The sequence below is a fragment of the Acyrthosiphon pisum genome, chromosome A1 (assembly GCF_005508785.2).
Source record: "Acyrthosiphon pisum isolate AL4f chromosome A1, pea_aphid_22Mar2018_4r6ur, whole genome shotgun sequence".
In the NCBI taxonomy this organism is placed as follows: domain Eukaryota; kingdom Metazoa; phylum Arthropoda; class Insecta; order Hemiptera; family Aphididae; genus Acyrthosiphon; species Acyrthosiphon pisum.
Genome location: NC_042494.1, coordinates 72017471 through 72045325, shown reverse-complemented (window position 1 = coordinate 72045325; position 27855 = coordinate 72017471). Strand labels below are relative to the sequence as shown.

The 27855-nt window shown below is 30.0% G+C and overlaps 1 protein-coding gene across 1 annotated transcript in view; it reads left to right on the top strand.

The window, feature by feature from the left end:
- LOC100165185 (CD63 antigen) overlaps positions 1-27159 on the top strand; it is a 48222-nt gene extending 21063 nt beyond the window's left edge. Inside the window, exons 2-5 of the mRNA XM_016802211.2 lie at positions 21492-21692; positions 23294-23464; positions 24264-24476; positions 26473-27159. Of these exons, the coding sequence (XP_016657700.1) occupies positions 21492-21692; positions 23294-23464; positions 24264-24476; positions 26473-26547 (660 nt within the window). The 3' untranslated portion in view covers positions 26548-27159. The remainder of the gene's footprint in view (positions 1-21491; positions 21693-23293; positions 23465-24263; positions 24477-26472) is intronic.
- Positions 27160-27855: the final 696 nt, after the last annotated feature.

Here is a 27855-nt window from a genome sequence, read left to right as displayed (position 1 = left end):
AACTGTTAACTACTAAATTTCTTTTTTAATTTAACGTGAAATTAACGAGTTCATTTTTCATTTCAAGAAGTAAGTTAAGTTAATTTATTTTGTTTTTAATTTTATCATATTTCACTACTTCAGTACATATATTTCGTTTCCATGTCAAAAAATATTTACCGTGAATTGTTTAAAGTAAAAAATGTATATAATTCGTATTTATCTAATATGGAAACACTGTATAAAATATAAACACTATAGTCTATAATTTAGTTTAGGGTTGGAAAAAATTAAGTATGTTAGCGTTGTATAAACAAATTAACTTTTTTTTAACTTAATAAAAAGTTAACAAAAATTGTGTATTAACTTTTAACTTAACTGAGTTAACCTATAGTTAAATTAACTTTTAACTTTTTGTCATTGGTGCATATTAACTTAACTTAACTGAGTTAAAAAAAAATCATTAACTTGCCCAGCCTTGCTAAAAAGTAATAAAAATGCAATTTAAAGTTTGTTAATATTTTGTTTGTCGGGTTGTTTACTGGGTTTTATAACTGGGTCCAACCCTGGGCCATAGCATATTATATCATGAATTTCGTTGACCTGTACTTCTGTCCTCTTATCGTATATAATATATATTATATAACAGTTCATGCGATTTACCATTCATGTGTTGGTGGTATATGCGTTTAGATAAGTGCCACCAGCAACTATACATTACGGCTCGTCCGATTTAAATAACTATCAATATACCTATATATCACTAATATTAAGATATATTCGTGCCGTATACAGAGGTATGATGAAAATATAAATACGATGAAGTCCCTATTCTGCAGTGGCCTTATATCGACGAGTCACGATACTTGTATAGTTTGTAGAACGTTCGGAAAACTTTTAATTTTTGAGATGAAATATGACACATTGATATTTTTTATTATGACTAATATATTATTCTGTTATGATTGCATTTTAAGGAGACACTAAATTTTTTTAAAAAATATTTCGACGCAATTCATACATTTTTTTCAAACAGTGCTAAATATATCTATAATCTTGAAGCACGCGTATGTAAGTACGAACAGTGGAAAAATGTGTTTTCGATGTGTGCATGATACATCCAATGTTATAGAATATGTCACGAGCTATAAGTAGGACGTTAAGAGGATTCGATACCGCGATTTTCTGTTTTCGTCCAACACACGCGTGACATAGTATTTTAGACGTGTTTTTTTGCCAAACAAACCAATTGATCTAATTAAGCGATAAGAATTCTGAAAACTTATTTGAATTCGTCATCAAGTCTACTTGAAATCAACTTTCCCACATTTTTGATTTTTTTGATTTTAGCCTCTCCAAAAATTGAAATACAAAAATGTTCAAATATTCTTTTTTTATATGACTTTTTCTAGAATTCGGGAGATAATATCAAAAATGTGGGAAAGTCGATTTCAAGTAGACTTGATGACAAATTCAAATCTGTTTTCAGAATTCTTATCGCTCATTAGATCAATTCGTATGTTTGGAAAAAAACACCTCTAAAATACTATGTCACGCGTGTGTTAGACGAAAACAGAAAATCACGGTATCGAATCCCCTTAAAGATCAATTTGATTGTGTGCACAGATTTCCCACTTTGCGTGTAACATGAATAACGGAGAATAAATCGGATGCACACGCCGCATATATTTGATGACACATAATTACATATAATATATTGTATTTTATTCGTCATCATATAATATATTATTTTAATGATAAGATCGAAATGAATGATTGATGAAGTTTTATTGGCAAACAAGTCGCGAGTGTGCACAACTATTGCGCTTTCAATGTGTCAGGTTTGTGATAATGAACGAGTTTGACCTAAAGAATGGTGTTTATTGTACGCGTTGTGTATTATTTAATGTGTAAAATATCGTCGATGAAATATAAATTGTATCGATGCACTATAATAATATCACGATACAAAGTGCATCGGTAGGGATAACAGACAATTGTACACCGACAGTTTAATATTATGTATTATTGTATTATATGAAAAATTATAAAGTAAGTAATATATTTGTTATTAGATTTGCACGACTGCCCAGATTGTGTGGTTTCGACCCATTGATATTTATATTAGGTATTTGCCGAAACATAATGCATTTTATTTAAATGTTTAATATTGTCTATATGAAAACGAAAATTATTGTGCATATAATTTTTTTAAGATTTTTGCAAATAACTTAATGGGTCTGGACCGCTTAGCTGTTCTGACTGAAGTAGAAAGTTCTGTTGAAGTAGATAACGCACTAAGTATAATATATTTACTAAAATATAATATTTCACTGATAGGTCTTAAAATGTACATATAGTCGTGGAATAGTAATCAAATATAATACTTATGTGGCAATATTTAAAAAAATAATAATATACGATCACATTATGACTATTTATGACCGATCGGTGGTAGATTTCGTCGGTTTATACACTTAGAATCATATAATATAATATACGCATTTACAATACATTATAATATATGTTAGCGATAATGTTGATATTAATTTAGTAATTTTAGTGAATTTCTTGTCAATAATGGTATGATTATTTTGATAAGTATATAATGAATAATGATATTTCCTAGCCTTTCTTAACAATGTCAAACTGTCTCAAGCAATGACGAAATATTCCTACGTATAAAATAAAATAATAATAATTTAGATAGTAACTACTGCGGTTTGGTGATGTTTTTTTATCGTAATATACGTTTTGTATTACACGATCGGGAAATGCTGACAATTATTCCTAATCAGTATATAATATACTTTTAGAATACTGCCTAATTGATGTATGTCAATTATGTAAATTATTACGGATAATCATTATTTCCTCTAATGCTATTGCCTAGTAATTGTTGACATTATCTGAATTTACATCATTGCTGCTAACATATAATTTAATATAATATTGTAAGTGTACGTTTATGATGGAACTTTTTTTATAATTATTTCAATAACAGTCGGTACATTAAATTATAGTTTGAAAACGCCGTCGCGGTGTTATGTAGTCGATTTCGCTCTTTTTTTATTATCATCTGATAAACATGATTTACACATACATTATACACTCACTATACTATCCAATATTATAATATGTGAGCTATGCATATAATATATATGTGAATAAGGATATACTATAAATACAGGTACATTTCGTTAAAATCCAAGTATTTGGAAAATTCAACATTACCGCGCAGATAGTATAGTATTTGCGTGACATTGCGCAAACTAGTATATTATTATGTAAATATTTAGTTTGTTTGTGTGGAATTTGGGTCGCTAATGATATTTGCGTAATATTTGGATTGGATTGCTGTGCCAAAAACATTCGCAGAATCAAATCCGAATAAATTTATGCTATAAACCAATTTTTTGTATCCATGTCGGTCGTCGGTATTTCGTATCCTGCACATAATAATGTACCTATTTAGTATACCTAATCAAACATGTACTTAATGGATATCGATTTCTTGAAGCTCGAGCAATAGATCTATTGTTCTTAAACTCAGTAACTGAGTAAGACAGTTTTAAGCGGTCATATACTAAGTGCAAGTGGATAAAAATTTCATTTCATGAAATCGAAACCATCATAATACACTTTCGCGTAATTTTTTTTTTTTATATCGTTTCTCAAAATGGATAATTTTTTGTCCACCATATGCTCCTAAAAATATCTGGTTATACATAACTATATAATATTAATACATATTATTACATATCACAATTTTGATTCAATTTGTGTTCATATTACATTTATCCAGATAAACTTAAAAACGACTTGTGATCAAACATAATGGATGTTATTATCTGTTTCGTGATTTCTTCAAATTCTTCATGTATATGTGGATAATAAGAAATACACACACACACACACACATACCCACACACACACACACACACACACACACACACACACACACACACACACACATGTATAGTGTTGCTTCGTGTTTCCACATACAATTATATTTTAATATTATTACATTTTTTTCGTATACTGCTCCTATTTATCGAATATAGTTTTATTTACTGTTGTTGCAATGTTGTGAATATGGTGATGATACACACTCAAGACGTGGACGATTGTATTGTAAATAATATATTGGTTATATATTTTTACAACATAAAACCACGCGTAATAATAATTTTTGTTAATCCTCAAATTAATGAAGACGTCAATATTTGAGCCATACCCAAACACGTAAACTATGTTCACGGATTAAACGATTACTTAAATGATTATACCAATTACCAATAATTATTACGAATACGTGTACATATATTATAATATAAAGAAATAACAAGATGTCTTCGAAAGAGCAACTATACGATATTTCATCACAAGGAAATGTATATAATTTTTAAATTTTATTCGGATACATAATAGCTGATTAGATAGCATTTGAAATTGCGTAAGTAATAGGTATACTGACATCACTTATAACTGCATTGCTGGTATGCAGTATTTTATTATTATAATACATAATTTATAAGTACATCTCTGCAGAGGCTCTTGTTGAAAATTAGCCTCTAAAAGTCTCCTCAAACACTAGTCGACAGCAATTTTATTTTCATTATAATATAATATTATATAATACCTATAGGTTATCAACTGTGAGTTTTTTATCATTCGTGTACAACTTTAAAACTGAGTTCACATGACGTAGGTACCTATCGTATTATTGTACCGTGTCCCGTATGTTCAGCATTATGTAAGTATAGGTGGTACCTATGTTAATAACACATTGCCAGCTTACACGTTGGACATATTCAACTCTTCGCGGTGCGATATAATAATATAAGGGGAACCCGTTTTCGCGGGTTTCTGATTTTCTGAAATCGATTTTAAACGATGAAAATACAAATATGTGCAAGCATATATTAATTATATGTATACGATTCAGATAAAAAATATTCCTATGAATAAACTATTATTATTTTTAATAAATAATTATATTTATTATTACTATTTATGTTTTTTTTACGGGGTGTCTCTGTGTCTCTTTTGACGGGCGACCACTGATAACAATATAATTATATAACATAATATGCGTATTTAAATATTTAATTTTTATATTATATTGTACTATGTAAGTAAGACTTACTTTATTAGTTAATTATAGTACCTATGTAACAATCGTTATAGTTTATAAGGTATCTACCCACCACTAATACATATAGTCAAGTTTTCGTAATTAATGAGTGATGATGACTGAACGTGTCTCAAGTATTAGTTTGGTTTAAACTACTGTCAACGTATTTGTCTGTTTAAAAGCAACCGGTTGCAGTTAAAACACGTGTTATACACTTATACACACACTAACAAGGTGTAAATAATAATTATAGGTGTACCTATATTTGCGGTGGTGGAGGTGGAGTGAGTAGTGCATGCGTCATACGCTTATATTAAATAACGTTTTCTCATTAATGACTAATTATTATTGTCAAGGTTTTAAATACTTCCACATATTATAATATACAGCATTACACAGCGTGAGAAACATGAAGTGATATTCGTTTAAAGGTACATTTGACTTTTAAGGTTGCGTTCAGGTATAAGGTACATAATGCGTTAGTAGTTTGAAATAATGCGTTTACATAATACTAGAGTTTTGGACGCCGTTTGAATGCATATAGTTTTATGTTGTGTAAGACCTGCATTAGCATACGCGTATTAAAAACCACGCATAGTTCTCGCTCGTTGAAAAAATTAGAAAAAGTTTTGTTCTAAATTCTTACTCACGACGTCGACGTTTTCGTCGATATCGTTTTATACATCGCTTCGTCTACGTATTTAATTTACTCGACAGTTCTCTACATATGTGGTGGTGGCGATGAGGAGGATGCGGCGCCTCTGTCCGGGCAATATCTCACGAAATTTTAAAGCATTTTGAACTGTTTTTCAAACCTACCTTTTTACGTTTTTGTATGACTTGTTTCTACTATTCAATTACCTATACTCTGTTCTTAAGAAAAACGTATTTTATGAGCTGATATGGTGCAGAACGTTAACTATAAAATATCATCATTCTGCAGTGCATCCACAATTACCACTGCGTAACGCCGGATGCCCTGCGACCATCGCGGACTGAAGCCCCGCTGCAACATATACTACTGAAATGACACGAATATATTATAGTCTGTGCAGCCTTCGGATCAGCTAGCTCGAGTTCCATACCTTGTCGACGATATACATCGTTATATGATTTAGGTCATCAATGCAGCTGCAGATTTATACAGGATGTCCCGCGAGGATATACCAATTGCGATGTCTCCTGAGATAATGAATGTATCATAAATCTGTTTTTTATTAGACCCACAGTGCCAAGGATTACACATAATATTTTATTTTTAATTTAATTAATTTTGATAAAAACGTCATAATTACTTTTATTTTTATTTTTAAAACAATTGAAGATTGCCATTTTAGAGGGTTTATTTTTGTGAAGTTTTTGACTTTTCAACATTTTATTTTCACTAATCTCATGATTTGTAGTATTTTTTTAGTTAATAGGTAAAACGGCAAAACACCGGCTAATGGGTATATCCTCACGGGACAGATTTTCTCTATCCTGTATAGAATACTGTGTGCGCACGTCGGTATACGCCCCCAGACGATAGCGATGCGCTCGGCGTGACGTTTCGGTTTCAGATGTTTCAAATTTGATTTCATTAATATTATAATGTAGTGTATACAGACTATATATACATAACGTCTGCTGGCTGGTCGCGAATCTGTTGGTCGACGACGGTATAAAAATATGATATAGGTACATACTACATTCATATGATCATATAATATCGTGTGTGGCGTGGGACGAAAAGACAATAATAATATACTATTTCGTTTAGTTCTTACGGGGAATAGTGACGTGACGTGACTGATTGTATTATACTTAGGTAGGTACAGTTTCGGTTAAATATTTTTTAGTTCTCATTTTCTTATTCACCGGTGGTACCGTTATTATTGAATTCTTCGTTTTCCAATCGCTTAGCGCTATGACGACTCAATATAATACTATAATCATATCGTGTACCTACGCAATATAATATCATAATAGAACGTGGTGAGGGGAAAAGTTTAATGATTAAAGGTAATATTGATCGATTATCACACGACAGATCGCTAACGATGACGACGACGATGGTGGTCATCAGTAATATTTTTGTTTAAATGCGCGCGGCTCCGCTAAGGAAAGCTGAGTGTATACCTAAGTCAATTTAAGTGAAATTTCGACCAACCCGTGTCTGCCGATTTACTCAAATGAAGTGTTTTTACACTTGGGGTTATGACTTGTGACCAATTAAAACAGTTTATAGAAGACTAGTTGGTATAGGAGTTATATTTTGTATTCATGTAACTATATTACTATTATGAAGATGATGATCGTCGTCACCACGGAATTGAATACGAATTATGAATATCAATAACCGATGTGAACTGTGAAGATACTATATTACATAACTACAGGGAACAGAACTATATTATAATGTAATATGTAAATTTATATTATATTTATATTTATTAGAATAAGCTACCTATTTCAAATCTGATAAGAAATTTAGAAATGTGCACGATTTAATTTAAATTATATTCTAAATCACACCAATTTTATTAACAGGCTAAGCGCCACGAGAGCCAGTTTTGGAGCTTGACTAGAGTTTGATGACTGCCAATAACGATATCAATTTTTTTCTATTGCTATGGCCAATGATATATAAATTTGAAATATATTTTTTAAATTTTGTGGTTAAATATCTTAGAAATAACAATAATTTTAGGTTTTCGCTATTCACATCGAAAAATAGTGCACAAACTGAAAATAGTAAATTTAAAGATCAAACACCGATGAATGAAACAGATTGTGGATATCATAATAAAAGTATAATATTAGTGAGATCCAAATGTGGTAGGTACTCATAGCACTGTAAAAAAATTCACAAAGAACCAAATTTGGATCTCACGGCACATTAGAAAAAACTATAAAAACCCACATGGTGCTCAACTCGTTTCAACATAATATAATAATGTTATGTCATTAGTCATAACTATTATTATACTCGTACATTATTATTTAACATATTATTGGTTTAAATTTTTATTTAATGCATATTTCTTGTAATTTTATAATGCATACTTTCGTTTCTAGTTTTTATACTTTTCTATATAAAAACATAAAATTGCAATTTGGAATAAATAAATATTAAATAATTTTAAAATCTCGAGTCAGGGGCGGCTCCAGAGCCTTGGTTAGGGGGGGGCCAAGTTATAATTTCACAAAATCTTATAACAAAAAGAAAACAAACATTTTTACAACACAAATTCAAGTCGTCTATTTTTATTCCATTTACCCAGCAGGTAAATCGTATACACCGTCATACCTCTATGACTCATATAGTCCATATGACAATATTATAATAATTTAATATGCATTTATTTTAACAATATATATTTTTATAAATACGGGCGTTGGGGGGGCCGCGGCCCCTAGGGCCCCCCCCTGGAGCTGCCCCTGTCTCGAGTATCAACTTCTCAGCTTATACTATAATAAAGTAAACTTTATCTGCAGTTCACTAGTTCACAATATTAACATAGATACAATTACTACGGTTGATTGTTACTATTTATTACTACTGATATAATAAATTGATTATCAATGTTCGAATGTACTTTGACTAATATCGATTGCATACGTTTTGTAACTTTAAACATTTTTTTTTATAGATATACATTTTGAGTGTATACAATATACATTGTACCATATTTTAATATTTTTAAAAGCATATTAATTTTAAGATTATTGTGAATGTTCTCTAATAACGATAACGATGAAGAATTGTACACAGATTTAGGTATAATATCGTTGCAGTCTGGCGCCTAGTTATTTTAATAAAACTATATTATGGAACGTAGAACATGTGACGCATCCATATTAAATTATCGAGTTCGTGGGTTTTTTTTATAGTGATTACTATTATTTTTATGCTTGTTTTTATAATTTTGTGATAATGTGTGGATATATCTATATATATATATATATATTGAAATTTATTACTCACATTAATTAAATAATGTCTTTTTCAAAAGTGTATTCATTATTATTATACCCAATAGCGCAATATACATATATGTTTTTTATTTTAATATGGATAGGAATAATGACAGTCATTTTGGGAACCACTGATTTAGGTACATTAAAATATATTATAATGAGAAATAGGTATATCGTCGAGCGGGTGCGGTATAATTATTATGGTTGTATATAATATTATAATACACGCATGTATATCTTACCAAAGACTTAGCACCATAGATTAAATAATTCTTATATTATGAGTTTTAAAAATACACACTTACGATAACGAAATATTTGGTTTACCATGTATATTATAATTTATTGTAATATTATATTTTCGTGCACTATTTTTTTTATAGGTATAATACACAATAGGCGCGTATTAGGGATGGGCGTGGAGGCATAGATTTAAAATATAATATATAGTCATCTGAAAATGTGCACCTTCCATAATATATAGTCCTAAAATCCTAGTTATAAAATCCTAAACGGATATAGCCTTATCCTTAGATTTTTCCTCCACAATACTGTAGAAGTGTACGAAATCGCAATATTATTTAAAAATTTAACCAGCTAATAAGTGCACGCGGAAACACACTTAGGGCCAGTATTACCATCTTCCGTTAAATTTAATTTAATTAAATTTAACGGGTGATGGTAATACTGGCCCTTAAAAGTGCCGCCCATTATATCTATAAAATATAAATATTCACAATTATTGTGCGTTGATACCATGGATTAAATAATTTGATCTTTGACAATACACACTTAACGATAATATTTAGTTAACAACTGTGTAAATGTATTGTTTTATACTATATTTTACAAGTACTATATGACTCATGTATTTATAACTCGTATTACTGTATTAGGGATAGGCGTGGATGCATAGATTTTAAATATAGGTATAGTCATTCAATTATTTGCAATACCTATAGGTATCCTTTACACGATATTCTATCATTGTCTGTCCATCAAAACTTTTTCTCATCATAGGTTTCGGGTATTAGTTTGCGGAATTTAGAATATTTAGAAGCTCGTTTTAGCCATTTTTTGAATGTTGAAACAGTAGTAACAGTATTCTATACTGATGACTATATTCGATATGTACATTTTATATAGTTATAATTCTCTTTGCACACGTCACGTTTTAAGTATAATAGTATATGCATATTACGAAACGGCGATAAGAATAATGTGCCGTATAAATTATAATAATATATTTGGAGCAATCGAGTATAATATGTTGAAATGATGCTGTAAGTAGGTATTATGCGTAATGTGTGTGTGTGTGTGGGCACACTGTTATACGTTTCCTACTGGATTTTCTACCTACATAATATTACCTATGGTTTTTATTTTTACGACATTTGCGCCACAGTTGGATCGTCCTCCAAAAACTAAAAAAATGTTAATAACATTTTAGGTCAGTATATTCCTACGTATGCGCATTGTATAAAATATTAAAATATAATAATATAATTTTAAAATTTTAAAATATTATAATATATATAGGTACTTAAATATGTTTTGTAGGTACATTTATATTATATATAACTGATAGGTAATGATGTAGGATATATATGTATACCTAAATCACACACGAACGATCTTCACGATCTTGTAAACCTGACCGATGTAGATTATATTTTATAGCTATTCAATAACGAAAAAAACTCAATACAAATTCTTAAATCGGCATGTAAGTTCCTATATGGCTGTATAATATGGTTCTAAAACATAATATACCAATAATTGTCCTATTTTTTCTCTTTATCGTAGACAATATATATATTTTTTCCGTCATGGTTATAATTTATAACTAATGACGCGTATGGCTTTTCCGATTTTCTCTTATTGTTCCGGATAGATGTACAAACTGAGACAGAAATACTTATTCACATACCTATTATTATTTATTATATAATATCTCGTTATAAATATAAGTTAATAATATACAAACATTACGCTGTTTATTATTATCGCTCCATTTTTATATTTTTGTTATGCTTTATTATGTTTATACCTAAATGAATATATAAAACATTTAATGTAAATTGTGTGATGTACCGATTGGCCGAACAAGTCAGTTCGCGACACACCATTTTGCCGACATCCGAGTATCCGACACACATTCATTATTTATATTATTTATATTTACTTCAAAATTAATTAAACTTAATACTCATAGTTAAAATATATTTTTTTTAAATAATTTGTATAAACCACGAAAATTGTTAAAGTCAAATATCATCTATGTAACCTAACCTAACCTTTCTAAATGAAAATTGTACAAATCATACCATTTTGTAGCCTATTATAAATTATAATTTAAAACATTCTAATAAAAAAATGTATTATTATAATGTCATTCAAATTTATAAGTATTATGCATTTTTTTTGCAAATGATTACCTTTCTTCTAATATTCTATATTTAGTTTTCATCTTTTGTGGCCGATCGCAGTTTTCTTGGGCTATGAGGCCAAGCTTGAAGTTTGTGTATCAGTTTTTTTAGCTCTTTGATTAAAGCAAAAATGTTTAGCTTTGCTCGTTTACCAACAGCTTTATTAAGAGCTGTATGCCATCACTCGAGGTGTTTTATGGTCTTTGCTCGGTCTGTATTAAAACGATTTCACATATTGTGATTAAATAAGCAAATAAATATCTGGATCCAAATTCCGAGTATGTTTTGGTAAAATTATTTAATAATTTCTGTTCACCTACAGTAATAATAATATAAATAATAATAATTCATTGTAATGGATCCGAGTATTACCTACTATAATTGCAATAAATGATAATATAATTATACACAATTTACTACTTTAATATACTACGAATTTCCCATAAAAAAAATATATATTATTATTTAGTAAGCAATTTGAATACATTTGAAAGACCACTCTCCAAATTGTCACACCTTTAGTGTTCATATCACAAACAAAAACCCAGGGCGGTGCTGGAGAAACGTTGTACGATATTATTATTTATGTATTGCTCGCCAAGTGATAGGTATATTATACAACGGATGTCGGTATTAATTTACATCCGTTGACTATTATTGCCCTTGTCGAGTTGAATGTAATATTCTTGCAAATATTTATTTGCAATATTTACTTCAAATATCCAAAGATAATTTTATTTAACGACGAAAAAGCTTCAATGCTACAGGCGGTAATTAGCATAATAATGGATATTTTTTGGAATAATATATGAGTTTTTTACATTTATATAATATAATATTATGTTTAATATACTAATATATAGCCATTATATCCAATTTATCCTTAACATATATAGATAGGTACATTATACATGTATAAACAAATTGTGTTTGTTTTGAAAAATTGTAAAAATTTTATCAGTTGGGTGTCCTATGTAACGTTTCGTCGAATAGATTGGATGAATCGTTTTGTTTTCTCAAATTTTTGAAGAGGCTTCTGTCTTAATATTAAACGCATGTTCCGATTTTTTTAGTCAAATACTCTGAGAGCAGTATGATTTTCTTTAATCTGCAGAATTTAAATGACCCCGACGAGTAAAATTACAGTACGTCCTATTCTGAGTAATCTTATAAAAGATTCAGTTTTTCTCGAGTTCTGGTGTTTTTTATTTACTCTGCATAGTATAAAATGAGATCGGATGTTCTCAAACTTTTCCATGGTACGATTCATTTTGAACATTTTTTTTTAATTTTGATGACTCACAATTCATCAGAAAATACTAATGACTTTTTTTCTCACTAATTTGTTTCATTGTTAACCTTTGTGATAACTTTTAGTCTGGCAGTGCCGTGGTGACACTTCGCTGTACATTTAGTATTTATAATTTATAAATTATAAAATATATTTTTATTTAATATTATGTGTAATGTACGGTAGGTACTTCATAAATAAATATATATAATCTTCTAATATTAAATATTTTATAAAAATGTATATTATATTTAAAAATTCTACGTGACCCACCAATAATATAATCGTGCGGCTTTTGGGTCCAGACTCAGCATTTGGGAACTGTTACATCAAATTTTTACATAACATAAAATGTACCTACAATACTGATATAATATATACATCGTGCATAAATGCATTACCTTTTTTAATAATATTATAATATATAGCTGCCATACTATTATGCGATTTATCATACCAGTCGTTAATTATTATATTTTTTTACCTACTTTCGATTAAAATGTGTTTTATCGCATTCATAAGCTTTTTTGTTGATATTTTTTTTTTTATTGAGTTTGTTGTTTATCTGTCATAAAATTAATTGGTAATTATAGCGATGATGACGGCGACTGAGGTGCACGCGCATTAATGCATTTCGAAATCTTATAACGTCGTGTTAGCACCGCATACCTGTCATCGTATCTTAAATGTATATGTCTACAAAATTGACCGCAGTTTAAAGCTACTGAAAAAAAATTGTTTATGTACTTGCAAATCGATCGGTATTATATGCACGTATATCATAAATTGAAAATAAATTGACCATACACCCGTGACGTCCTCGAAAATATTCTAATTTGTATAAACATTTTAAACACTTGTAGCTATATATATTATAATATATTATATGTATGCATTGTATAATAGCATAAAGCTGTCGTTTCAGCTTCAAAATCACTTACCGATAATATATTATTTACGAACAATTTGCGGGAATTCGTTTTCCCTGTTTACGCGTGTAGCGACATTCAGGCTATATAATATGAATAAAAGGCATGTTCGTATATCATCAGATATTCTAATAACGAAACTAAATTATACAGTAATATTCGAAATGTCGACTATATAGTCATACCACAGGGTAAAAATTCAAGGTTGTAACAAAAATATCGATGTACATAATTTATCGACTATGATTATATTTTATAAGGATTGGTATGTAATTTCTCGATAAAATGTATATTATTTATGTAATATATTTGTAAAACAGTAAAAGTTTAAAAGTACGTATATAATTACGTTGAAAAAATAGTTTGCCTCTTTTAAAATAGATACAAATTCGAATAAACAATCGTTTAAAAAATGCATTTGTAAACAAAGACCCTGTGATCGTTATTTTACGTATTTACATTGATTCAACCAATTCAGGGTTTTCTATAATCCTTTGAAGTCTGTAGACCATAATCGATCGAAAGTATGTAGGTACCTTAACGTTTATGGTGAGTACTTTTAGTATTATAAATACTCAGGGATCGCGGTACCTGTAGTTGGCTAGTTTTATGCACGTTATTTTTGTACACTGTATAGGGTGTAGGATCTGGAGGATTTAACAATATATTATTCAACAACAATGACCAATTGTCAAATCATTCAAATACACCTAAATATATACATCGTATATATTGACTATGAAAAGATTGAGGTTCTTTTGTACATATTTTTGCGTTTCCTGTGTACAAACAAAACGGTCAACGTTTTTCAAAATAGGTATTTAATTAAATAGTCGGCCGGAAAAGATCTGACAGTCGTAACAGACAATCGTAACTTCATTTCGGGATGCGTTTAACGGAAGTTTATAGGTTATACAGTCTTCGGCCGCCGGTATTCCAATAATAATAATAATTTGTAAATAGTTCTTCGAAAGAAAATACGATATATAGGTATATAATATTATATGAGTGACCGTGGGGCGTGGACCGTGTGAACCGTTCGGGAATAAGCCGAGTTGTCATCGATTCGTTTCGGAACGGTATATAAAATTATGATCATTTTCAATCGAAAAAACGCAGATTTTGTCATTGGTCGGTCAGTCATCGTGTTTTTCGCTATAGTACCTACTATAAGGTCTATTTAGTATTTTAGTGTACAAAATATAAAGTAATGCAATAATATAATACATATATAATAATAATAATGATAATTAAAAAAAAAATATATAATATTATGTGACGAAACGCGACCAAACTGCAAGTCGCTGAGTCGTGTTTTTATAATAATTATAGGCGCGTTGTCCTCCCAACTAGATGTCTCGTGTTTTTGGTGGTGGGGGAGGGGTGAAGTTGGAGAGGGGAAACGATTTCCGGTCTAACGATTTTAGGCGTATTTTCGTGTTTTTTGTATCGTATATACACCCAACACCGCCGTGTCGTTTGACATTATTCGTTTTTATTCGATTTGGTTGTATAGGCTCACGATTTTTTTTACCACCATTTTCCGTCATTATTTTTATACATTTACGCCGTGCTTAGGTTTTGAAAATGATTATTATATTCTCATACATACGTACACGTGGATTGTAACCATCAATCGTGTTGGTATAATAATATTATATGATGTATCTACCTACCGCTAAAGTGCTATGTACAAATTGGTTACCTATATAAGTTCCCTATGATTGACGAATGACAATACTGGCTGGTGAGATCTTTTATATGTGGTCTGTTGACTGTTTGTTTTTTTGTCGTCTTGCTCAATAAGAGTTTTCTCGGTTTGATAACACTTTATTTGATGATGAAGTATACTAAGCATAATATTATTATTATAGAATATGAAATCGAAGGATACCTAAAATTCTGCTTGTGTACAAGTGTTCAACATACAAGTCATATACTAAATGTTGAATTCGAGAAATTCCTCTTGGTGTAAAATAATATATTAATATATTAATCAATAGAGGGTATTTTTATTAGCAGTAACTTAGGGAAATATTTTTTTTTTTTTTTTGGGGGGGGGGTATAAATAGTAATTTTACCTGTTGTGTCTAAGAATTTAGTGTGGGAGGAGGTTATATACTTCTTCCCCTTAAATTATTTACTAATACTGAATACATGTAAACTTAAAGTGAATAATATATATTATAAAATGATGAGATACTATAATTAGGTAGTATTATTAGTAATTACATAAAACGTATACAGACAAATAATATTCAAAATCAAGTTTAATGCAATAGAATACAATGTTCAATGAATTAGAAACATGTAACAATTTAAACCATGGGAAGGGGCAAAACGATATCTATGTCACCACTAAAAAATCATGGTGCACTTCCCACCTCATTGCCATCTTATATTATATTGATATATAAGTTGTTAAAAATATTAATCGTATACCTAGTTATAAATAATAAAGATTTATTCTAGTCTTACAAAATCTACTCATTGTACGTAATACTATGATGCAGACTATTTCGTCAATTACTCGGGCCGAGAATAAAAACATTTGTTGAAATCTGGAAAGTCATTTCAAGCGGTTTTTTGTATAATATATACACTTTTCGTTTCACTCTACATAATATTGTCATTGCGTAACTTCAATATATTGCTTGGATAATATTATACTTGATGGCTAACTTTATGGTTTATTTTATTATAAATAGTTAGTATCGTGGTTGTTGTCAACGACTTGTTGATATATTTGTACATTTTTTTTTGTCGGTACCTCCCGACGGGCATCCGTTAAAGTCCCATCGTCTTACTCCTGTGATTGCGCGTACAAATCATTTTTATTTTGTTAGAAATTTTATTTCGAACCTGATGCTTGCATAATATTATAATATAGTTAACTAATATTAATTATAATACTGTCAAAATTAAAGTTAAAATACAAAATATGCTATATAACAATACATACGTATACAACTTGTGCATACCTACGTACTTAACAATTATCATGATATAATATGATCGTACCAATATTATATAGGTACTGCAGATAGCGGTGGTACGTCGCGTCGCGCAACGCCGCGCTCATTTTTATAGATGGCCCGATGGTCGTCGGACCGCGCTGGAGGAAAGTATATAAATACAATCGATTTATCTCGCATTATAGAATGACGACAATGAAATTATTACGCATTACTCGTTTCGCTCATCGGATCGAGAGATAATTGCGTATCCCGAGACGCGAACGCGTATAACGGCTTACTATGCCTTTTTGATATAATATTATGTACGCTGCAGTAGTGCGTTACGTTCACTAACGCCTGGCAGATGATTAATTTTCCCGGAAATCCGACTGCATCTCTCTGCGTCCATGATAGTCGACACTATACTAGGTATATTATTATTGCACGCGATAAACGCGCGTTTTTACGGATAATCGCGATGGTTTAGTATATTTTGAGACGTGGACATATTTTTTCACGGTTTTCGAAAATCTGAGCAATACCAACTGCACGATTGCGACCAAGACTGCAAAATATAGCCGTCTGCAAGCGCCTTTTCAGTTTTGCATATATATATATATATATATATATATACGTATTATTTCAATCAGTGGCGGCTAATCATACGTGTCGCTGACGATATTTCTGAGGACCCACCTACCTACAATAAGGACGGCTGTATTTACAGTTGTTGAAAATATAAAATGCTGGATAAAAATCATTCCCATTGGATAATATAGCCACTATAATATAGCCACTGGGTAGGTACTAGAAAATACATCAAAACTTCATCATTAATATTCAATCAGATGGTCACATTTCCGATTTTTTTTTTTATTAATTTTAGATAATATCAATTATTAACTAATGTTTAAAAAAAATTTCAAATTTCATTACTTCGATGGCAGTTTTCTTGAAGCAAATTAATTCATAGATAGTTGGTATTCTGGGAATCAAGTTTCAAAATTGTCCAGTAGGTACCATTAAAATTTAAATTATTCGATAATAACAATAAAACCAGTTTTTGACAAAATTGATTATTCTTTTTAACTCAATAATAAATATCCTCGTAAATATCAAACTGCGAACTGCGAAGATTCGTCATTTTCACGGATTATTAATTTATTTCATGCAATTATGTACTAGACATTTTCAAAATATTTCGAGTCTTTAATTATTATTGTGCTGTTTATAACTATTTTAAATGTACGCCTTTTTTTTTTAGTTATGTTAGATGAGTAACTGATTATTTATTATACATCGACTCATTAAAGTGCAAATTTTCTTTAAAAATTATGTTACACAATAATATAATGAGTCGTTGTTTGATAAAAATTAATAATCACCTACTCACCAACCAAAATATGTTACATGAATAGCTGAAGCAACGCGCGGACCATAGGATAGCTGCCCCTGATTATAATAACATGCACAGTGCACACTATTCTACGTTGTCTACTACAATGTGCGGTTTTACAAGTACTATGAGCTGTTGTTAAACACGACAGTGGTCTGTTTTCGTTTTTAATTCCATCTCTGTCATGACGACAATAATAATAATAATATTTTGTCGTGTGTTGTAAAACAGACGTGCGCGCACGCGTATTATATTTGTCCCACTCGATCGAAATAATGAATATATTATGAAATATAGTGCAGCGCGTTTCAATCACTATGTTGTGGCCCAATGAATAATTAATTTCAATTTATCGTTCGAATCGATCGCGGCCTCCGACTCTTTCTTGCACACAAATAAAAGCGCCACGCGAATACACTGGCCGAAGACATGAAAAAACTCCGAGCAATTACACGCGCGTATCGTCGCCGTAAAACGAAATAATTGTGCTTACGAAAAAACATATAATGGTCTTCGACATAATACCCGCCTAATGACTTCAATGTATATTTTGTAGTTGTACAATGTACAGTGTACATAATACTACACGCTTACACTTCGAGAACCATTCAACTGAATGTTATTGTTAGAACTTATAATATATTGTTCAGGCAATCCAAGAGCCGCGCTGCTATTGGATTATTACGATACAAATCTGAATGCGTACGGTAAAATTATAGCTTTTTTATAAGAAAAAAGACGATATTTAGTTTTTTTGAAATTTAAACATATTTTATTTGAATTTCAAGGTGAATTATATTTACATCACCAATTCGATCACATTTTATCGTCCTTTATCAATTTGGCAATTAATTCCATTTGTTATGTAGGTACCCGATAAATTATAATATATACTATTATTATAATTATTTACCTATTATATTCTATTGCAATATTTTATCAGATCTATAGTCGCAAAAATATCTGTACACTGATATATTAAATTACCACGGTCGCCTGGAATTGCCTATCGTGTTTAAATTGCGACCAACCGATATCAATCGCTGGCACCGAACTGCAGCTATAATTTATAAATTATAATCAATAATAACACGACAACAATTCAAATACTACGATAATAGGTTAGGTATACGTTATATACTGTAATCTACTCGTATTATTTAGCGGTGGTGTTATATTGGAACGATTCGTATGTAATTGGTTAATTATATTATATTATATGGTTATCAATTTTTATTACCTATATTATATATTTATATTCATTGATCATTGCCACAGACTGGGTTTTGTAAAACAATCAAAAAGTATAATTGGAAAATAATAACACTCAATTGAAAAGCCCCCGCAACATCCATACAAGTCGCAACTCGCGATATTTCTGGAAAGTGACTGTGCAGGGAATAAATAGGATAACAAATTTTAGAATGGTCGTCCTGAACAATTTCAAAATATGGACTTGTCTAGTATAATGTCGTTGCAGGGAGCCCTTCAATTGATTGTGAATTATGCCGTACAGATGTGTGCAGTTTAATATTTGTCTTATACAACGTACGTACAACATAGCAATGCACAGCAGGATCAATTTTCTGTTATTAGCTTTAATAATGTTAGAGTGAATTGACCAATCAATTATCAAACTACAAAGACACAAAGTAAAGACTATATTTGTTTGTGTATCGGATTTTTACGATTTAATCTTTAAGTGAGTTATGAACATTTTTTAATTGTACCTAATAATTTACATAGGCACCCACTCATACTACAGAATATAATCTATATAATTATGGTCTTATAATATATTATCTTTGAGTTTGACAATAGGTCAATTCAAATTATTAACTAGCTAACAACACATTATTGCAGGTTTGATAACATTTGTTGGTTATACAGTTTTACCATTGAGTATATACTAAACAATATTATATTATAATCAATGGTTCAACGTTTTTAAGACGGAGACAATAAATTTAGGTGAGGCGAGTCCTCAGAGAAATAATATGTTAGTTTCTTCAAACCTATCTCGAGAGCGACAATAATAATAGTTAGATGGTAATTATTGTATTATAAATTATAATAGATATACTTAACACCATAACAGTATGGCACCGTAATACTGGTTATATTATTATTATCGTAATAACATATCAATTACAATATTATTCGTAAGTATTAATAATGTTATATATAACACGCATGTGTCATCATTCCGACAAGTACTCTATTTTATGTCGACGGAAACGAATAATAATTTACTTGTCTTAATATAGAGACTACTATGATCATACTACTCTATAATATAAATTATAATATATTATTGTGTATCGGTATAAATTACGATAACATTATGTTGTTGTAATATTTGAATGGAGCATTGAATTTTGTACTTTTGTAAATTGTAATCACATCACTATTTGAGTCACGCACTAAAATTGATTAACATCAGTAATTTTTTTGCAAAGATAAACTATATATTATAATATGTTTTATTATTAATTATACACGTCATTTAGCCACTTGAGACTGCTGCAGTACTTGTCCCCACGACTTTTTACACGTCTTGTACACTTATATCGTATGGCGTCCGGAAACGAGTAAAAACAATATTATTATATATAGGTACAAACGTAAAATGTGACAATAATTAAATAATATTGCCCTTGATCGATGGTTGAGGAGTATGGCAACGTTGTGTTTGATAAGCATTAGTATTAGTCGTTAGCAAATTAAGTGAATAACCAAATATGTTATGTATTAAGAACTTTTGTTGATATTGAAATAATTGTTAAATAACTAAATTGTATATTAATATTATAATATGTTACAATGGTATTTGGGGAGGTCGCGAACACATTTTCATAAGTCGTAATAAACGTCTTATCCTAACACACATTTTTAAGCACCTATTATGAAATGTATTTTCCTAGTATTATTTAAAGTTTATTAAAAAATCGGACTCCAATGCGACTCAAATAAAGTTTTCCTCTTTCAAATAGAATAGAAATTATCAAAATCTGAATGTCTTACAACACGTGATCATCTTTTGCATGTAAAGTCATTTTTGACCATCTAAATAGTTTGATTTTATTCTTTCCTCGCGCAATCATTGTAACTAGATATTGTCCCTATTTGTTCGCCTTAATATAAATAGTCAGTTTTGCCATCCGTGTATCGAATATTTCCAATCGAAAAATTATATTATGATTCAAAAGTATTATCGTAATCCTCCGAAAATTATTATAATATTCTAAATCATGAACACTTTAAAATACTTTTATATAATATATTATACAAATTATGTGATATTTTGCCGTTGTCGCAAGCGTATTATATTATTTTGAAATTTCACGATTATTATTATTATATTATACACACACGTAAGACAGTCAATCGATAACACTTTTTTTGTTTTTCAGCTTTCTGGTCTAGCACTGTTGGCCTTGGGCTTGGTTACTCGGTATTATTCGACGAAAACTGAAGAGCTAGCCAACAAAGCATCCGGAGATGCGGCTGGTATGGCGGCTCTGGCATTCATCATCATTGGTGGAGCCGTGTTCGTTGTGTCGTTCTTCGGCTGTTGCGGAGCTATCCGAGAAAGCCATTGCATGATCACAATGGTATGACATAATAATATTATTATACACACAGAGGATATAATCAACTGTTGTGTTTTTAAAAAATAATTATTTTTTTAAAATTTAATTTGAAGTTTATCTTAGAAAATATCTGTGAATAAAGTATAATGCTATGCAATATATATAACTTTAAACTATATAAATACAAATTTTTTTCCGAAAACAAAAATTTACTTATAGCCATATTGCTAAAAGAGGTCGGTGTCTCTCTTATTTTTTAAAAATATTTTAGCGTACTTAACCCTTCTAACTATAATATCCTAATCAGTAATGCCCGTATGCATAGTCAAGTATGTGTTACATAACACATGTTAAACTATGTCTTATGCGGTCCATAAATTGACTATATAATATATGACATAAGACATTTAAATCTTCAGTTACACATATTTTTTTTCCAATTCATTTGCTTATAACACAAGTGTAGTTATTTTTTCATGAAACACTGTACCTAGATATGATCTAAGTATTCAGTTGGGAAGTTGGTATGCTCTCTCCCGCAAATACAGTTTCTTCCCATTTCGGCATAATATCAGCATCACTAACGTATGTTTTTATTGGGAATATAATGGGTTCTCTGTTAAGTCGGAAGTCCCTACTATTTCCGATGTTCGTTCAGATGATTGTCCTGATTTTTGAATCGTTTAGGCTATAAGTTATAACTATACATATAATATTATATTCCTACGAATGATCATGTACAATTCGTACGCACGGTTGATTTTATTCGGATTAAAATATAAATTAAAATTGTTAGTCGTGCGTACGGATACAAAATTACACGTTGTACGTTTAAACGATATAATGTTTTTGTTTTATACGTCATATCAAAATATTTGCCGCTTATGCGCGAACTATAATAATATTACTACGAACGGACACAGTGAACCGAAAAAAGTTTTTTTTAAATTGAATATTGAAATAAAATATATACGCCATTATTTAGCCTCATGATGCGTTAACTTAAAGCACCACCTATTATTAAGTTCGTCTTCGCACTTGCCTTATGATTCCCATAAATCCCCACGTGTTCTCGGAAATTACCCATCTCTAACTGCAGTAAATGAGCATAATTTAAGGAAGCATTTTTTTCATTACATCTTTAAAATCCACATTGACCCCATTGGTGCAAATGTTTTTATCTCAAATTTTATTTCATCATGACTAATTATTATTATTATCATTTATCAGGGATTAACTAAAACCTGGACGCTATGGATACTTGTTAATTTATACACACCTATACTATACATAATATTTTAAACTGCATGGTTCGTATTACCTCCTATATATTTTGTTCAATAATCGTGGCTCAAAACTGTTTATAGTATTTAAAAAAAAATTATTAGAAATATACAATCAAATTTTAGCGACTCCCAGCTCTGGTAGTCCATATACATCCCGGTATGCTACCTTCACTATATATAGTTGTTTGTTTCTTTTCTGTGATTCAGTGGCCACAGAACACTATTACAACTGGCTAGTCCACTTTTATCCCCACCTATTATTAAATCTAGTATACGCAATTTATATTAATGAGTAATGACACACACGCGCTATAAAGTTACACTACGTCGTTTCAGTACGCAATGTTCCTATTGGCGTTTTTCCTGTTGGAGGCGGCCACTGGAGTTTTCTTGTACGTGAACCGGGGACAAGTGGAATCGATCACTCGAAAATCGTTGAATACCGTTTTTGAAGATTACTCTAACAAGTCAGAATCGCGTGCTTTTGTCGACGAAATACAACACGACGTAAGCATATATTATATATATATTTATACATATGTTTTTAGTTTTTTAGTATTATAGTTAATATTATAACGGCCCCGCAGGTAAGTGAGACTCTGTGTCGTCGTGGTTTTCAAATTGATCACAAAATTTCGATTGTGTAGAATGCATGCGGACCGATAAACGATAAATAATAAACATATTATATACATACTATCTTATTAACAAAGAACACGTGCAAATATGTCTAATATGTCTAATCATTACCATTGATAACATGCTTGGATATATTAGTTATAAGTTATAAGTTATTAACTATAACATATTATTGTTTTAATATTGATTACATCATTGTATAATTTGTTTAAATTAGATTGTAAATGTATATAATATACATGGTTGACAAAGTCCAGTTTATTTTTGGCGGATGTGAGGTATATAGACCAAGTGTTGTGTTTTGTTTGCAACAATATATTTGGTATATGTGAGAATATTGTGATTTTTATTTGTTTTTGAGGTATTAAAAACACATGGATGGCATAAGTTTCAAGGAAGTGGTTGAGAAAGCTTGCTTAGCGTGATACTGTGATAGTCGGTTTTTTTGATTATCCAGACAGATATCCGCATAAGTGTATTGGAGTTGTCCGTGTCGTAATGTGTTTTAAGAGTAAGAGTGTAAACATAAATAATATGCTATATGGCTCTTTTCACCAATTTGTATCGTAATAATAATAATAACACACCGCGTTTGAAATTATTTTAATTAGGTTTAATTATAATAATTACAATTTTTAATAATCCATTTGTTTTAATGTATTTTTAGTTCCACTGTTGTGGTGTGGACGGACCGAACTATTGGACTGAACGCAACGCGGCTGCTCTACCGCACACCTGTTGCCACGAGGATGGTGGCCAAGGGACGACGTGTTCAAAGGCACAGGCGTGGCAGGATGGTTGTCTGCAAAAGTCTATCGACTTGGTCAAGGACAAGTCAGGCATGCTGTTCAAGATCATCATGGGAATCGCGGGTGGTGAGGTAAGCACGACATCACAACTATTAGTTACAATATTATACTTACTATTGGTTTGTGTAGTGAAAAAATACTTGTTATAAATCATGTAAATGTAATAAAAAAAAATTGTTTTCCGTTAATTTACACATCATCGTTGTCTATATTAAAAGTACGTATTTAGTAAAATTATGTTAGTCAACATCTAATCCTAATCTATTTGGCATTAATGCGACTCATTAGGTAGTAATAATAATCCTATAATGGACTATCATTTTCACACATGCATAAGTCACATTATAATTTATTATACTTTATATACCTCCTCAATTGAGGACTAGAACATCCCACGCGTGAAGACACAAAATGTTTTTATACAAATTATAAACAGTCCTACGGATGGTTCAAAGTAGATTTCAGCGCCACAACTCAGATATTTTATTTTCTATTAGGCTTACTCGTATATAAAGTAAAAACTATATCATTCCTTAGTGAACATTTTTAAATACCTATTCAAAAATAATATACTACTAGAATATTTTTGAAATTGTAAATTATACAATTATAATTATTATACATTTTGTTTTTTGGAGCATACAAAATCTTAGTATAGGTAGGTTGCCTATGAGCCTCACTACTTAATAAACAGTTGGTGTTTAGAAAGTTTAAAGTGTCTAAAGAAATTAAAACTTTTTAAATAATAAAAATTAAAGTACTTAAGTATAGTTTTAAATCGGTCTTCTATTTTAATATTTTTTTATCTTTAAGAAAACTGAATGTTGTTAATCCTAACATGACAAATTTACGTTCGTTCACATTTGTGTTAGCTTAAACATTTAAGTGTCAATACACCCATTATAACATTTAAAGGTAACAACATTATCTCAGCAGTGCTCATGGTTTGTTAGATGTTTACTTAAAATTCGTATAGACGACGATCGAAATTGTAGTGTTTTATAGCCGCGTCAACAATAGTATTGATACGGCCATACATTAACAGAATGGTTTTAGAATACAATTGTCAGTTATCAGTTTATCCCATTCAATAATATTCCAAATTAGAATTTACTTATTAGTAAATACGGTTACTATATAGGTATATAGATATACATATTACCTACCTAACTTACAAACACGAAATAACCATTAAAAATACAATATATTTGTACATAATATTACGTAACGTTTGAGAATTATATTGTGTGTTGTCGTTATCTGTATGATATAGGACATAGGTGATATCATTGTTGGCATTTTGTTTTAACAATTATTCATCTCTTTTGTATTTTTGAGGCGTATATCTGGTCTTAAGAGTAATACAATAATTACATATGTACATTAATGCACAATATTAATCGGCCATTGTATTCTAAGTACTTATGATATATCTTTGGTAATAGGTTAAGTAGATATGGGGACTTAGTTACTTAGATGATTTGACAATGTAAGTATCATTATTATGTAAAAGTGGTCCAAGTAGGTGTAATAAATACTACATCTAGTATTACATACCATAGTTTGTATTTCTGTAAAGCCATTTTTAAGGATTAGTATAAACTTTTTGATAACGTAGGAACCATACTCATTATAGTTTTGATTTAGATAGGTGCGTAATAATTTTCAAGAAAATCATCGGTTTGATAATTTTCAGTAAAAATAGGGGGTCCTCATTTGAAAAATAGAAGTTCGTATCGTCAAAAGACACCACCTAAGCGGAACAAAACATATAATCAATTTGAAAATATGGTTTTTAGAAAAAATACTAAAAACAGAATTTGATTTCTTTATAGGTACTATTATACTTATTTTCACTATTTAAGAGGGTGATCACCCCTAAAAAAATACTAGAGTCTACATTTCTGCCCCGATTAAACGATAATAAGCATCAATATAGTTACGATTTTTAAAAATATTGGTAATTTCTTCCTCTAAATGGCTAAATTTACTGTAGCCTGTAAGCAATAATAACCAAAAACTGTTTTTAAAATGTTTATTTCAACCAAACGCGTTATTTTGTTTCAGCTGATCGGCATCATTTTCGCATTGTGCCTGGCGAGCAGCATACGGAACGAAGAACGTAGACAAGGATACGCTTAACTTAATGTGGCAGCGACACGACATACATAACTATACAAAATAGTATAACTTTTCGTCTCACATTCTATCGAGGAAAACTATTCCTTTACTTAAAATATTTATAATAATAATAATATACCATACGCCTTTTTGTTGTATCGATTTGAAACCATCCAACGAAACCAAAATCATGATTATAATTTTTAAATATTTTAATTTCTCGTGTCACGTTAATACATAATAATACACAAACACTCACACTCACATTCACACATAAACACACAAACAAATGCACGCGACGCGACGTTATTTGATTTGTAAAATACTATTTTTCGCGATTTATTAATGTGATTATTATGTAATGAACATAATAATAATTATATTATATGTACACGTGTTATAATTATGATGTATGAAAAAAAGGAATAATTATTATAATGTATAAAACACGTTTTTTTTTTAATCTTAGGGTATATTAAATGTAAAAAATGAATATCTGTTTTAATTTTAATTTTATAATTTATATTATTATTATAATGATTATAACTTTTATTAAATTATTCCGTGTATTCAAGTAGAATATTATTGTTTTTTTTTTTACATTTCTTGAATATAATTCTATATATTATTATACAAACTATAGCATTAATTGATGATGATATCCTATAATAATATCCCAAATAAACTTCCATGCTTTATTCATTATTCATTATCATTAGCGCTCATCGCTTACAAAATATGTTGATTGTTGACGTACATCGCCCCGGCCCCACCCGTTTGGAATTTTGAACATTTTCTTTATCAATATTTAGTAAGTAATTTGTATGAACTTTTTCAAAATTTGTATGATATTGGTTTTCCCGTTATCGAACAAAAATATTGGGTAAGGCTGAGGTGATTTCAGCCCCATCCAAGAGTAAAAATTAAGGAGATGGCGTTTTTTTTTAAAGTATTTGCAATTGCCACCGAACGATGATAGTTATACTCATTTTAAAAACGGTCTTAAAAATCCATACAATTTATGTACTCAATTTAATATTAATTTTCTTACAAATGTGAGCTTATAATTCTTAACTTTGGGTGAGACTGACATCACATCACCCCAGGCCCACCCATTACTTCTGTTCAATTACGGGAATACCAAAATCGTATAAATTATGAAAATTTTCTAAAATTCCTTAAGGGTTGAGCTGGGTTGGTTGATTATTGTCTATCAACGTAAACACGTTGTCTAATAGTTTGTTTTTCACCACAAACATCATAACAAGTAACAACTGGTACCTATATTATACTATTTTATAGTATAACAGGGATGAAAATCTGTGACAC